This window comes from Anas acuta, chromosome 5 (genome assembly GCF_963932015.1).
Source record: "Anas acuta chromosome 5, bAnaAcu1.1, whole genome shotgun sequence".
NCBI lineage: Eukaryota > Metazoa > Chordata > Aves > Anseriformes > Anatidae > Anas > Anas acuta.
In genome coordinates, this window is record NC_088983.1 from 59,569,664 (window position 1) to 59,585,342 (window position 15,679).

Sequence of the window (15,679 nt, forward strand, 5' to 3'; positions counted from 1 at the left end):
ATGTTTATGCTTCAATTGATACCTTTTCTGATTGCATTTTTGCATCTGTTCATGCAGGAGAAAAGGCAAAGGTTGTGTGTAAACATTTTCTGTCAGCTTTTGTGACATTAGAAATCCCCAAAACAATTAAAACAGGTAATGGGCCAGGACATGTGGCCCACACAACCCACTTTTTTTCAACGGTGGGGCATTCAACATTTGATGGCTGTGCCGCCTTATGTGACAAGTTATGATTGATTGCAGCACTTCAGTGGCTTCCCTAAGTCATTCACAGTGACCCAAGCCTGAACCCAGGACCATGCCACAGCTGTTCTCCCTGTGTTTTTTTTTTTTAATTAATTTTTAGTTTTATTGTGTGTTCAAAATTACAATACAATCAAAAACACACCCCACCTGTAGATAACAGCATCTGTTTTTCTACACTGCAGCACCAGTGGCTATTTCTGATCTGAAAATAACTCTTCTCAGAACAGTGAAAAAGTAAGATTTAGAACAAAACAAGTAACAACTACTTTAGGAGCATGAGCTCAGGTGGGGAGCTACCACCTACCAGAGCTTCCAGCTATTCTAATACCTTCTTCTCTCTAATTACAGCCTCTGTTACCAGCTTTCCCTTTCCTTTCAGCAGTCAGTCAAGCAGGTGAGCTTCCATCACTGTAATACAACTATTGGATGTAGCATTTTGGGTGCAGCGCATCAGCCTCCTATATATAGAAGCAAGCTCCATCAGGCTTTGTTCATTTGGTATATTTTACTGTGGTTATTTTAGAGGGGACTGGTCTGGCTTAAGGTACATTGGTGTCTTTGGGCAGTTTGTTTGTTAAGCTTTAAGAAGGAATGAAGTCCTGAATTGGTGTCTTATGCTGCTTGGGTACACTTAAGAAAATTAGACAGTGAGATTATGTGCTTAGAATATGGATATGTCTAGAGGAGGAGATGTCTTCTAGCTCTACAGGTTTTTTGTTTGTTTGTTTTGTGGTAATCTACTTGTTGAAAGGAGTGGAAATGATTGTGATGGTCTCAAAAGAAGCCAAAACAAAAAGGGTTGTTGGCAGTTACGTTAATCTCTATGTATTTCAGGTGGTGCAGCAGCTACTATTTTCCTTTAATGGAATTTGGATAGGCAACCTCTGAAAAATAGGAATGGGACTTATAACTACCATGGCTAAGGCTGTAGCATACTTTGAGTGTCTTGGCAATAGAGAAATGTCAGTAATACATCACTTAATGGTGGCTGGAAAGGATTTGTGTTCCTAGAATGTGGGATTTGGACTATTAAATCCTGGCTCCATGCAGGTCTACCCAAAAATTCAGACTGTATGACTAAGAGCACAGTCCAAATTCTTCTTAAATTCCAACAGCCTTGGTGCTGTGACTTGGGCTTTTGCTAGACCTAAGCATGTGCCAGTTGCTCTGTTGTAGGTACCACCACCCCTCTGAAACGAAACTTAGGTAAGAGTGAAAATGTTGACGTTCTCACCCAAAGCAACAGACTGAACAGTTGTGTTGGCAAATAACCACAGAGCTACACCGCTCTTCTGCATTAGAAGAGTACTTAATGCTGCAGCACACCGTGTGTGACAGACTCATTATTTTTTTTCCTTCTGGCCCATGGTGTAAAGTTTGAGAGCACTTTTTGGAAGGGTCTGCTGAATGTGACATGGCGTTGATGTGGGTGCCCTTCCAGGGAAAGGAACTACTTTCGTGATTGAACTAACGAGTTGCTCTGCTGATTCCTGAGTTTACTCAGACTTAAGAGTAAATGTAGTTACATTAAACAAAGCTTTTTCCTTCCCACACATGCTCTGGTCCCTTTTGCTGCTTCTGAGAGAAAATAGCAAGCTTACATGTATGAATAACAAGTACAACCTATTTTTATGTTTTTTGACTTGTAGCAGAAGAAACATTATGCACAGGTGCAGCATGTTAATGGGATCAGAGGAGGAGGTTACAAGGGTGTTTGCAGTGCATTCCTTGAATGTAAATCTCAATGTTAGGTTGGCAAAAGGGTAAAACTGTCAAGACTTTAGTGTTGCCAGTGACAGGTCAAGATCATTTTGACAAAACGTGGCAATGTTTGACCTGAAGTTTTGACAAAACAGAGGAAAGAGAAAAAGCCTTTGGAGCAGCAAAGAACTTAATTCAAACCCTTTTATCTATTTAACCACCATAAGCTGTGTAACCTCTCAGTGTCTTGCGACATGGGTCAGCAGCCCATTGGGATTCAGTGTTTTCCTGCCAGCCAGGAGTGACAGCCTGTTCAGTTGTACTGGTCAGCTCTCTGCCTGTCTGTTTTTTGAGAGCACAATCACACATTTAAAGTAGTTTCTGTGTCTGGCCACAAATGGAGAGCACCACATAAAAACACAGCCTTGCCCAAATGGGGGCCTTCTGGAAATTCATTCTGGACTGCACCTTCTTATTTGTACCTTTGTCTGTATTAATAGGGTAGGAGAAAGTAGGTGGGGTGAAATAGCTCAATAAAGGCAAGAAATACCAAATCTATCTAATGCCTTTTGTCGTCTGGAGCAATTCTCCCATTGAGTTGAAAGCAAAGATGGTTAAACACAACTTGTTCTTGACTAAAAAGCAGACTTAAAAAACAGCAAATGCTTTCCCAGGGAACTTGCCAGATATTAAAAACTAGTTTGACTCGTCTAAAACAAACTTTTTTTTCCCCATCTTTTCACTCTGAAAATTAGTACTCTTTTTTGCTAGCTCTATTCCATTTAATTCTTAAAGGTAATGTGAATAGGAGAGAGATTTAGTGTTTGTCAGCTCACTAAATATACTACTTGAATTTCACCAAGCTCTGCTTGCACAAACACATCTCTGTTAAACCTTCTTTAGCCTGTTCTGGTCTACACTGGCATCCTCTTGTCAATGCTCACAGCTACATGCCTGCTCACAGTTTACCACCCTGATCTTTTATCCATTATTTTGGTTGCTATTTAGCTAATGCTTTCATCCTTGAATATTCTTATGCTGTATTTCTCTGAAGCAAAAATTTGTGCCAAGTGTTACCAAAAGCAAGACTCTCTAATCAGACAGATGAAGCTCATTAGTGGTACATTTTCACAGAGCCTTTCTTTGATGCAAACTAATTAATTTTGACCCATTGCAAAATTGTCCTAACTCTAATGGGAGCTAAAATCTAACAAGATAAAAGAAACTGAGATGGAAAAAACAGCTGTCATGAGAACACAGCACAATGAAGAGCTCGTGCTGATCTTGGAAATGATGATCTGTTTTACAGCTCTGAGGCTGAACGTCTTACAATTGCCAGTGTTTGAAGTCCCTACAGTGAATTGACGGTTTTACATTGCTGGTTTTCATCCTTAATGCAGACGGTAACTGTGATTTAATTTCCTTTGTTCATGCTGACCAGTGGTCAGCAGTAGTGTTCAGACAGAAGCTGCCCTCCATGGTTTGTTCTGCTGTGTGAACAGGAGCACTGAGAGGGGTATAAAGTGCTGAGGACAAACCTTCAAGTTCACTTTGCTTTGAAACATGAATGGACCATTAAAACAGACAAAAAGAAAATGGCAAGGAAAGAAAAATCTGGCCACTCTCAGTTTCAGAAAGGCTGTCTGTTTTCAGCAAGGAGCTGAAGAGAATACACACACCTGCTGGAACAACCTCTTCTGATTGCTTGGACCTTAGCATCCGTTCTTGGCTTTTGTTGGTCTTCCTGTGCTTAAGATGTGTGAAAAATATTGATTAGTCTTCCTGCTTCTTACTTTCAACAAATTTAATGTCAGGTAAACATCCTAGATGAAAATGAACACAGTAGATTATACTGGAGCACGCTCATGGTAAGGCTGTGCCATCAGAAGTACCTGAAGAGCTCTCCTTCTATTTTCTGAGTGGATCAAAGCCCGCTGAATCGCCTCCTGAGCTGTGCTTACTTACATCATTAGCAAGTACAAAGCTTTCTCTGATAACTTTTTCCACCTCACTTTGAATGCAAACTATGCCGCTGTTATACTAATTGGGCCAATAGGCTGAGGTTAACAAACATTCAGGTGCTTCTCTTATCAGCAGCCTTATTTACGCATTTGACATTTTTGCATCATGTTTGCCCGTGATGTGAAAGAATTGGATAGCTCTGGAGGTTTTTAAGTGATAAGGTAGTAGAAACAGTGCTAACAGGGTGGTTCTTCAGTGACCAGAGTGGCTTTTCAACTACCCTTGTTAAGAGATGGAGAAGTATCAGGACCTGGCCAGAAGTAATCCCTGTGCCACCTTGAAACCATGAAGACCCAGCTTTTGGGTGAAACCTTTTAAAAGGTTCTTCTACCAAACAAGCTGTGCTTTCAAAGGAGCTGGAAACCAGCCCTGCATGGAGGGGGGCAGAGCAGGCTCCAGTCTGCTGGAGGCAAGCTGTGGTCGAGTCAGTTCATGCTCTGTGGTTCTGCCCTTTCAGGTGGCAGGCACTGGCTGTGGTGAGCAACCAGTGAAATGTCTGTTGTAGACCTGAGCCATGTAGTGAGTAAATACTGTGTTTTCTTTGTGAAAAGGAAAATTGAAAGATCTGAACTCCAAAATGGATCCCATTCACAAACTGCAATGAGCTGGCTGTTCCAGTTCTGCTGTGCCCGCATTGCATGTGTGAATTTAGATGGCAAGTTCCTCAACTGGGAATGACCCAGAAACACAGGGTGTCTAGAGCTCTGCTGAAGCGTGCATTAATGCAGCTGGCCAGCAGCACACAGGTGGTTACTGTTGGTGTGTTGTCAAGTTTCCCTTGGGAAAGCACCTGCTGTGCTGGTTACCTAGCTGGCAGCAGAAGGTCCCATTATTTTAAATGTTATTCCTGGTGCTAAAGCATCGAAGAAACTATTTACAAGACCAAAGCTTTTAGGTCCCAGTGAGGTCAATGTGAAGAATCCTATCAGTTGATTTGGGTGGGAAAGAGAGCAAGCCCCTTAGCCTGAAAGCTTTCCAGGATGTAGACCAGATATCACTGTATATTTTGTGGTGTAGTGGTCTTAAACCTGACCAAGTGTCACAGCCATATGAATGTTAAACAATAATAGTAAGAAAATGATTCATCTTTACAAACCTTTTATCAAGGCGTGTCCTTTTGTCCTCTTCTCCTTTTAGTGGTGATCCAGTTCCCAAGATTGAATTCACAGAGGAGGAGGTCAAGACCTGGGGGACAGTATACCAAGAGCTTAACAAGTTTTACCCAGCTCATGCCTGCAGAGAGTACCTTAAAAACTTGCCCTTGCTCAAATACTGTGGGTACAGGGAGAACAATATTCCCCAGCTGGAAGATGTGTCCCTCTTCCTGAAAGGTAATGTATTAATTTTCTTAAACAAAAAAGGAAGTCAGGATTGCTAAAAGCAATACCTAAATGTATTGTGTTGGCTGTAGGCATAAAATCTGAATAAATACTATAGAGGGGTAGGGACATTTTTATTACACGTTGGCCATTCTTGAGTTTAGGTCTAATTTTCCCACATGCTCTTGAGCCAAAGTAGCACTGTGGCATTTGCCCCAGTTACAGCAGGGATGAGAATATTATGAAGTTCTACATTAAACTAACCTACAGTTTCTCTGTTCCTTTTTACAGCGCGCAGGTTTCACCATCCGTCTTGTTGTTGGGTATCTGTCACCGAGGGACTTCTTGGTGGGATTAGCATTCAGAGTTTTTCACTGCACTCGGTACGTCAGACACGGCTCGGACCCTCTCTACACACCAGAGCCGTGAGTCATTTAATCTTGGGGTTCAATGAGACGTGCATTTTTGAATCTTACAGCATGAAGCCAAGCTACTTAAAGGCTGTTCAAGAATGCCAGCAAGAAAACTTATTTTTAAAAGTGCTGAAGACTTGGTCTTCATGCTGAATGTAATGATGTTTTGGCATGCTCAAGTGCCAGCTTCAGAAGTATGGGACTTTCAAAAGCGCAGCAGGTTACTGGAGAACTCCTAGTGGTGTTATAGTAGGCAAAGTTGGTTTAACATTTGATTGCCTTATAAATGTGCAGCTTAGATCTTAAATTTAGACATCTTCATCTAAAAATCTGAGTTTATTTACTTTTGTAGAGCTAGTATGACCTGCTTGGTTGCTTTCAGCTGAACTTGATTTGATACTTCTGTCTTTTGATTTGATACTTCTGTCTTTTGGCTATTAATGTTTCACATGAGATATTGTTTCTGTTCAATTGTGTTGCTTTTTCACTCTACAATGAAGAAAGATGAAGATGATGAGGTGTTTTTTTTGTTTTTTTTTTTCTGTTTTCCAGTGATACCTGCCATGAGCTCCTAGGCCACATCTCTCTTTTGGCTGAACCCAGTTTTGCTCAGTTCTGGGAAATTGGTCTTGCATCGCTTGGGGCATCAGATGAGGCTGTCCAAAAACTGGCAACAGTGAGTGTTTCAGTGCCCAGTGATCCTCTTTAAAGCTTAGTGTTTTACTCAGCTGATCCCAGTCTGTCTAGTTAATTTGGAGAGTCATGTCAACATTAGCCATGCCAGGTTCTAGACCTGTTTCACAGATTCTCAGTTTTTAGAGCATATAGCAAGTTTCCATGCTAGGAAAAAAATATATAAGTAAATAAATTAATTAAGGAAGATGTGAGCGGTATTTTTCTTCACTTGGCTATCAGATAAGTATGCCATTTCTGGGGGTAGCTCAATTCTTCCAGCTTGAAATTCTGTAGTCTAATTCGTCTGATAAATACCTTTTTTACTTCCAGGAAAAATGGTTCAATGATTTAAAATGTAATCTGTATCTTTAATGTGCCAATTGAATTGAAACAATATGATCTTTTCATTAACTGTGTTGAGCACTAGCATTAGATATTTTTTTATTTTTTTTTTAGCCAATAAACTCAAATAATGTAAATTAATCTTACTTACAGATAACAGTTTCTAGATGCTTTGACTGAAATATTATGAGATGACAATTTCACATGAAAAAATAATTGATGCAACTTATGAAAGGACCACCTCCTCCCCCCTGCCAATTGTAGCTAGTGGTAAAATTTTTGCTATCTTCATTGGGAGCAGAATCTAAGAAAATACCTTTCCTTGCCATATACCTGCAGGAATCGTGAAATCCAGTGAACTAAACATTTATTTATTTTTTTTTAAACACTAAGCAAATGAGGAACAAGCTGTAATGGCTGTCGTTCACCAAGGCCCTCTATGTCCAGTGTTTCTTTTAAGCTGAACCTGTCATGTCATGACAATATTTCTCAAAACAGATTTAAATTTCTGTGATCCTACTGGGATTAACAGCTTCCAGCTTACCTGGGTGAACTATATTATCAGACTTGCTTATTAGAAGTGTGCAGTCCTGTGGTTCTTCACCCTTCCATTCAGGTTCCTGCCGCTTTCAATATGTGAGAGCAATAACCAAGCAACGACTGTATGACATCTGAAGCTGTTTGACACCACCTGCAAATAGAAATGCCCCCATCTAGCTCACCACAGCATCTTGGCGGATGGCTGAATTATTTTACTCCCTTCTCTGTTTCAGTGCTACTTCTTCCCTGTAGAGTTTGGGTTGTGCAAGCAAGAGGGACAGCTAAGAGCTTATGGGGCTAGCTTGCTTTCTTCAATTAGTGGGCTCAAGGTAAGAACATCCACTGCTGATTACCCTCCTTTCTTTGCTCATAACTGATTATTATTGTCACTGTTCTGCCATTTTTATGAGGTATAATTCTAAAAATACTTTTGAAAACAAAACAAAACACAACCAATTCCTCAGTACTTACTGTAGGGATGATTTTCTAGGTGAATTCAGTGTGGCACTAGTTACAGGGCAGTGTCCTTTTGGGTGCATGCTGAGCAGCTCCTGTGTTCTCAGAAAGCATCGTATGACTGGTATTTCTTAACCTGAGGTTCCAAGTAACCTATTTTGAGATTAAGACTCTGCTGGCTTAACCAGATTCTGAAAATATTGCTCTTGTTTATAAAGCAGTCTTGTGTTTGAAGAACCCCATTTTTGATCCTTATTGGTGAAATATGACCCTTCAGAGTTATTCAGTTCGTTAAGCTTAAACCACTGTTCATCTGCAGACATGTTTTAAGAAGCAATGCACTAAGTATGGCCTCATATGATCTTCTTCTTTTTTTTTTTTTATTCGCTTTTTGCTTCTTGTCGTCTTCATTGTGGATTCTTTTAGTGGTGATGTTCCTCTGACACAATTAACACATTATGTTACCCAGCACTTGCTCTCTGGCAGTGCCAAAGTCAAGCCTTTTCATCCAAAGGTCACCTGCAAGCAAGAATATCTCATTACAACTTTCCAGGAGGTTTACTTTGTTTCTGAAAGTTTTGAAGAAGCAAAAGAAAAGATGAGGTCCAGTTTTTCTTCCCTGTTTTGTAGAAGCAGGTTTGACTTCGTGTATCTCTTAGCAGCAGGATCAAATCTTTTCATTCTTAGTACAGTTTTAATCCTTACCTTTCCTGGGGCTGGAAAGCTGAATTTAATATTTGCTTGGTCTCCCATGTACTTGATGGAGGAGATGATGAACTATGTAGTAATTATAATTATCATGAAAGTGGTTTAGAAAAGTGGTTATTGATACGGATTGCACACAGAGGATGCATTTGTCTTCTGTTTAAACTCCCCCTCTTTTTTTTGCTTGAATAGAGAGTTTGCAAAAACTATCAAGCACCCATTTGGCATGAAGTACAATCCATATACTCAAAGTGTGCAGATCCTGAAAGACACCAAGAGCATTGCCAGCATGGTGAACGAGCTACGGCGTGAGTTGGATGTTGTCATCGATGCCCTCAGCAAGATGGGCAAACAACTGGAAGTTAAACATTCCCATCATCAGTGTGGTGTGCTCAGCAACTCGATTCTTTTCCCCGCTGATTTCTTTCTAGGCATGTAACCTGCAGAGGACTAGAGAAATCACCAGACTGGACCACAGCTGTGGTCTGTGGATCAGGGCTGGGAGCAGATGCTTCAGAGGGTGGCTTATGAGGCAGTCACAGAATAATTTGGTACAGGGAAACGTCTGTCTGACTCTAGTAGTCTATGCAGCTAATTTTACAGTACTGTAGATGCTATAGCACAGAAGTTATAGTAATCAGTGCTTCTATGCCTGTGCTATTAAGTTTAAAACTTGACCGATTAGGATCCAGGCATCAGGACACAAATAGCTGGAAGCTCATTAAGATAAAAAGGAGGGGTCAAATCTCCATTTTCAAAGAGATAATCTTTTCCCCTAAAAAATTGCAACTGTACTGATTAGCATCTTTCTAGTAGAAGGCAGAGATAAAGAGCTGTTGCATGAAATCCTAATTCTGCTTATTTCAAGTGATTTGCTGTCATCTCAGAGTCAGGATTTTTGTTTCTGTCCCTGGTATTGCACCTGAGGGAAGACACTAAAGAAAAATCATTTGCCTTTTTCCTCACTGAATAAATTTAGCCAAGATTATAGCAAGCCATCCCGCAGTGACTTATTGCAATGCCTGAAACCATTTCCAAATTACAATTCGATGTTCAAAATGGCTTCACAGGACAAAGTGAAGCCCAGTTCTAAAATGGCTCTCATTTTAAACTCTGGTGTTTAAGTTCTTAGATATGGCTAAAGCTCATGTCTTTTTTTATAAGAATAAATATCCCATTGACAGCTCAGCCACAGTTCGTACCTGTGGATGTCGCTGGCAAAATTGACTGAAATTGCAAATGCACTGGAGATGTTGGTCCAAGTCTTTTGGGAATTGGAAAGGGCTTTCGAGAACCTCTGTGCTTGATAATGACTGTTTCACATGCCTTCTGGTAGGCTGCGTCTGCTCCATAAGCAGTCACTGGCCCTATCTTTCCAAACACATTCACTGTTTATCTAGACTTGATGTAATTTTCCTGTGAATTTCTTAATCCACTATTTATTTTTTGGAAGAATATTTTGGACATATAGAATCGTGGTCTACAACATTTACAGTTTATGTCACACCTTCAAATAGATTTTAGACGCTGCCTCTTCCTGAAGAAGAAGCAGTCTTTGAGCAGTGAGAATGTGCTGTCTGCTTCTGTGATAACTCAGCTGCATTTTAAGAAATGATTGGATTATTATGTTGTTGAAATATAGATCTGTGTTACTACAAGACTTTGCCTGAATTATGTATTCATTGAGTAGAAAACCTTACATCTCCTAAATTAGCATCTGATTTCAAATATTTTGGGAAAAGACAGCAGTTATGTCTTTATTTGCACCCGTGTAACAAAAAGTGTAAGTACTGCTAAAAGTAACAGAGGATGCATTTTCACAGGGTTGACATCTATGTTTGGCTTCACACACCCAACCTTTCTGCCTATGCATAGAGCAGTAACAATTTAAGTATTTTTAAATAGTGTATTTTTGACTCTTGTTAGGCATTGGAATGGGCTGCCCAGGGAAGTGGTGGAGCCACCATCCATGGAAGTCCTTAGAAGACATTTAGATGTAGAGCTCGGTGATGTGGTTTAGTGGAGGACTGGTTAGTGTTAGGTCAGGGGTTGGACTGGGTGATCTTGGAGCTCTCTTTCAACCTAGAGGATTCTGTGACCGTGGAAATTCTAACTGTCAATAAAGAGCGACGCCTTTATTTTAAGATTTCATGTGTTTAAGCTCTGATTCGGCTCTTCTGCCCCCCTGCGTTCATTCCGTGGGGAATTTTTCCTCTTTCTGTGAGGGGTGACCGGGGCGGGGGGCGGCGAGGGGGTCGCCCCCTGAGGCGGCGCGCGTGAGGCGCGACCGTTACCCAACGGCCGGTACCCGGCGACCGTTACCCAACGGCCGTTAACGGCTGAAACTGCTCCGGGGCTGCTCGGGCTGAGGCGGGGCCCCGCCGGAGCCGGCCCCCGCTCCGCCTCTTCCTCCCCGGCGGCCGTGGGGCGGGAAGGGACGGGGAAGAGAAGGGAAGGACGCGGGGCTGCCGGCCCCATGGCCGCGGTGCTGCTCGCCTGGGTAGGTGGGTGCCGGGGGCGGGGCGGCCGGGGGGAGATGGCGGCCTGGGGACGTGAGGAGGTGGTGGTGTGGTGGTGGTGGTCTGACTGCCAGACCGCGCCTGGGTCAGCCTCTGGAGCTCAGATCCCCAAATCTCAGCCACATGTTAGCCGCTGGCTTTTGCATCAAGTGCCCAGCGCATCTGTGGGTACGAGATGGTTGGTGCTGGAGGTGCCCTTTTGGGACTGGGCACCTGAATTGGTTTAGTGGCTTCTGGTTTGTTTTTATAAACACGTGCTCTATTTCCATTTTGCCCACTGTGAGTTAAGAGTTCTGCTTTCCTTGCTCAGGTTCCAGAATAAGGTAGCATGTCTTTCTCACCTTATTCTGGGGATGTACTGCTGGAAATTATTGGCATGAATTACGTCTTGATGATGAGTAGGAACCATTAGGCTGAAAGCTAAACAGGTGGTAATCCTTTCTGATTACAAGGCTTTCTGTTTCTCTATTAGCTTACGTTTAGTCTCACTGTGATTTATTCCAGCATATTTCTTGCAACAGTAGGGTTGCAGTGGCAACATTCATAGCAGCAGATCTAAGATATTCATGGTCTGTAATTTTGGGGGCCTTATGCAACAGCTGCAGGGCTGAAGATCTCCTTTTGGGGGATTTTCAGGAGCAAATACTGCAGGTTAACGTGTGACATGTTCCTGATGACCTTGTTTGTTCACAGGAACAGAGCTGAGTGCATCTCTTTTTGTTAATTTTTTTTGAACTTTTTTTTTTTTCTTTGTGTATGTATTTGAAGGGTGCAAACAGCTATGGACAACTTGGTGTTGGTCATAAAGAAGATGTGCTGATACCTCAGTCACTGAAAGATGTTTCCTGCAAATGTGAGGACATTAAGAGCATTACTGGAGGAGGGGGACATTCTGCAGTTATCACTGGTAAACACATCGCACTTGCAAGGAGTGTACGACAGCCTGAGAGAAAGACGTGCTTCCCTGTTGATTTGGTGCTGCCACCTATCTTTGGCTTTTGTTTCTGAGTTTAGTTGCAAATTTTTAGTTGCAAAACAAGTTCCTCTGATGCTTGTCAATATTCTGGGGAATTTTCTCTGTTTTGTTTATTTTCCGTGGTTATTTAATGGATTTGTGAGGACTGTTCCTTTACCTGTTTCATACAACAGCTTTTCATACAAGGCTGTCAATTTTCCTGTACTGAGGATGAGAGGGGGAAGGAGTGTGACTTTTTGTGTGCATGCAGTGCCTAAAATGACACAGTCAGTTGTCCTTGCCTGTCACAGGATCTCATGGCATATAGACTTTGCTTTTTAGTCTGTCAAGTGGACATGATTTTATTTGTTATTCCAGGTGCTGGAGAACTCTTTGTGTGTGGCCATAACAAAGAAGGGCAGCTGGGACTGAATCACACAGAAGATGCACTGCGTTTCACTTTGTGCACTGCCCTGTCTGGCTTTCATGTAAAAGAAGTTGCCTGTGGCTGGGATTTTACAATCATATTAGTAGGTAAGTCTGCCTCTGTAGGAGCTGGGGGGAAATAGTGATGTAGAGAACACACCGAAAGTTCCACATTGCTATTGCTTGTGCAGTGCATGGCACTCACAAATTCTAAGCTACCTGCAAACTAAGTTAGTCCCTGGTTCTTGTATCACCTTGTTATCTACTTTACTAACCATGATGTGTAAAATAAGAAGCCTGTGTCCTCAGCGGCTTTGGAATAGGAGATGCTAGGTCTTTTTTGAGTTGTTTCACTGTGATACTTTTGCCTGATGGAATGTTACGGTGCTTTGTTTTTGCTCACTTATAGGCTGATCAGACTTTAACACTTTATTTTACAGGAACTGGCGTAGTTCTGTCATGTGGGTCTAATGCTTTTGGACAATTAGGAATTCCTCAGATTTCAGGTCCATGCTTGACTCCACAAAAGATTGAGGTAAAGATTTAAAAGGAATTGTGCTTTATTTCTCGGAGTGTTATGTTGCTTACAGCAACTGAAGGCCTGGAGACCTCAGTCAGCTTTAAGCCTGGCCCTTCAATTGTTTTTGAAGGAGTCTATCTGATGAAATGAATTTACAAAGTAAAGGACCAAAGATAGTCATTGATTCAGAAATGAGAAGCTAAGGCTGATTTCCTTGTTTGAAGAAGTTACCCACTTGTGATGGAAAACTGTCTGTTTCACTTGCGGTTAGAACAATTCATTAATGCATTTGGATGACATCTGCAGAGCGAGTCTGATGCTCAGGTGACATGAAGTGACATTAAAGCTAATGAAACCATCTGACTTGACTTCAGCTGAAGTTTTGCCTCAAGTTTGTAAGAGACCAGATATGTTTTGCTACCTGGAGTTTACTCATACCTTTGCATGCCTTGTTCAAGGCTTGTGCTTAACTATTTGAATGATGCCTTGTAAAACAAAATAGCCTAGCAGTAATCCACCCTGAAGAAATAAACTGTGTGATAGAGTTCAACAGGATTAGTGATGTCAATTCTTCTGGTAAATTGCTCTTCTGCTTCTTGTGCAGTTCTGTTTTTTTTTTTTTTTTTTTTTTTTTTTAAGTATGTGCTATTCTTCAGGTGCATTTATGACTACAAATTTATTTCCCACAGTGAGAACTGTAGTATTATTTCCTGGTCTTAAAAACCTTTAGATGAAATCAAGCTTGGTGATTCCCAAAATAGTATCAGTATGGGAAAGTATGTAGCTGCAGGAAAATCAAACTGAGACTATATACTTTAGTTATATACTTTGAGACTAAGATTATTTATACTTCTGCATGTAAAGGAGCCAAAAACTACATTGTTTCAATTCCTGTTTAACCTCCAGTGTTTATCAAACAGTATCAGCTTCCAAGGAAATAGGATGGAAATCTACGTAACAACTTCTCTGCTGTCCAGTACCTCCAACTGTAAGTGCTAAAGGCTGGACTCTGGCAGCATAGCTCATGTTGTTCCTGTAACTTGTGGAAGTTTATGGTGTTAACTGTAGGAGTGGTACTGCTGAGTGTGAGTAGGGAGCTCACAATGTAGCCTGAAACTGTTTGCTTCAACATGTTTTTAATTAGTAGGTACTGAGACTCCTGTAATATCAGAAAGGCTTTTTGATGTTGACTGCAAGCCTAACAGGGTAAATACATTTTTCACAGGAGTTCTAATTAATCCCTAATTTACACTGTAGCTCCTTATTTGAGAAACACTAATGAAACTCTTTTCCATCCAAATGAACTCTCGTGTAACGCAAGTGATAACCTAGGAGCATGAAGGACGCTCAGACAAGAAACAGCCTCATGGTTCATGCCAAACTCTGTTGTGTTTCTGAGTTTTGTGATGATCTGGGATTAACGCAGGAAGGGAGGACAACTGGTAGTCTGCTAGTGACGAGGGGTTACCTCACCCGATGCTCTACATCCTTGACTTTTCCTGGGAGCATCATTCCAGTATGATGCCTTGAAAGTGATGGTGTGGACAGTGCTAATTCGAATCTGTCTACTCCCTGACCACAGGAGCCATTTGTTACTCCAGAACATTTTCTCTTTTGTTTTGTGTCCTGTTCAATTCTTGGACTTGATGCCATCTGTTCCATGTAGTGTATGGTCTACGAGAAGAAAAATAATTTTGCAGGGTAATCAGAACTGGGGAAATACCAGAATTGACTTGCTTTGTGCAGACATAACTCACTTGTTTAATGCACACGTGCTGTGGTATAGTCTTCTGTTGCAAGATATTAGCACCACCTATGCTGAAGGTTGCCCATCTGCTGTATTGCTTGTGATCACAGGACTTTGGAACTTATTGCAGGTCAATAGTATTTGCTGTGGAGGTTTTAGTGTAATTGTTGAGGAATGTGAAGTTAAAATTAAGAAACAAATGTATTTGTATTGCCGGGATTCCTTTTTTTTTTTTTATATGAGGATTTTGACTGTGCCTTTTCATTTATTGCTGCAGTGCAGCACAATCATTTGCTTTGATATATATATATAATATGTATATATATATATATATATATATATATATATATTTAAAGATGTTTCTACTAATTTTTGTTGGCCAGAATGCACTTCGTTTGTAGTACAAAACATTGGTGTACATTGTGACATGCAGGCTGGAGTTGTGAGAACTAGTTTCATAGTGTTCCACTAATGTGTATGTTGTATTTTGTTTCTATAAGCAAAAAGTATGAAAACTGCTATTTTTTTTTTATATTTGAGCAGTCCCTCAAAGAGAAAGTGGTGGATATTGCTGCAGGACTGAGACATGCCCTTGCTGCTACAGGTAAATGTATTTTGTATCATTGTATCAGTGTACATTGTATGTATCATTGTATTGTCACTTCAGTAAAAAACAAAGAAAGCTGTAATGTGTGGACAGTAAATGTGCTAGAAGCATCTTCCTGGAAATCTCTGGTGAAAAGTTGTTCTGGTGAAAATATTGAATTCTTTAAATTATAATATGCAAAAGAATTAATTTTATATAAAATGTTTCAAAATGATACTGCACCTGAAATGTGGCTGTTTGAATGATGTAATTGAAATAGACACCTGGAAAAAAAGAATGAATCTGCTCTTTTACTGAGGGGAGAGAAGAGACCTACTCAGAGTTTGCTCATGCACCTTTGAAAATCTGCTCCTCTGACTTTCTTCTGTTGTCTCCTGTGCGTATGCTTTGGAGGGCTGTAATTTTTAAATATTTCTTTTGCTCTTCTTAGAGACTTTGAGTTTGTTCATGGAATAATAAGAACTCAAAAACTTGCAATTGGCGTGA

General features: G+C 40.9%; 1 protein-coding gene across 13 annotated transcripts in view; it reads left to right on the plus strand.

The window, feature by feature from the left end:
- The first annotated feature begins 733 nt into the window (after positions 1–733).
- LOC137857923 (secretion-regulating guanine nucleotide exchange factor-like) overlaps positions 734–15,679 on the plus strand; it is a 148,816-nt gene continuing 133,870 nt past the window's right edge. For 9 of the 13 annotated variants that reach the window (XM_068685139.1, XM_068685145.1, XM_068685142.1 and 6 more), the window contains exons 1-9: positions 737–1,054; positions 5,118–5,300; positions 5,578–5,713; positions 6,254–6,377; positions 7,492–7,587; positions 11,707–11,845; positions 12,272–12,427; positions 12,760–12,854; positions 15,130–15,190. In XM_068685139.1, the coding sequence (XP_068541240.1) occupies positions 937–1,054; positions 5,118–5,300; positions 5,578–5,713; positions 6,254–6,377; positions 7,492–7,587; positions 11,707–11,845; positions 12,272–12,427; positions 12,760–12,854; positions 15,130–15,190 (1,108 nt within the window). In that variant the 5' untranslated portion in view covers positions 737–936. Of the gene's footprint in view, positions 1,055–5,117; positions 5,301–5,577; positions 5,714–6,253; positions 6,378–7,491; positions 7,588–11,706; positions 11,846–12,271; positions 12,428–12,759; positions 12,855–15,129; positions 15,191–15,679 lie in introns of all 13 variants that reach the window. The other 4 variants (XR_011097382.1, XM_068685149.1, XM_068685138.1 and 1 more) reach the window with 3 other exon arrangements.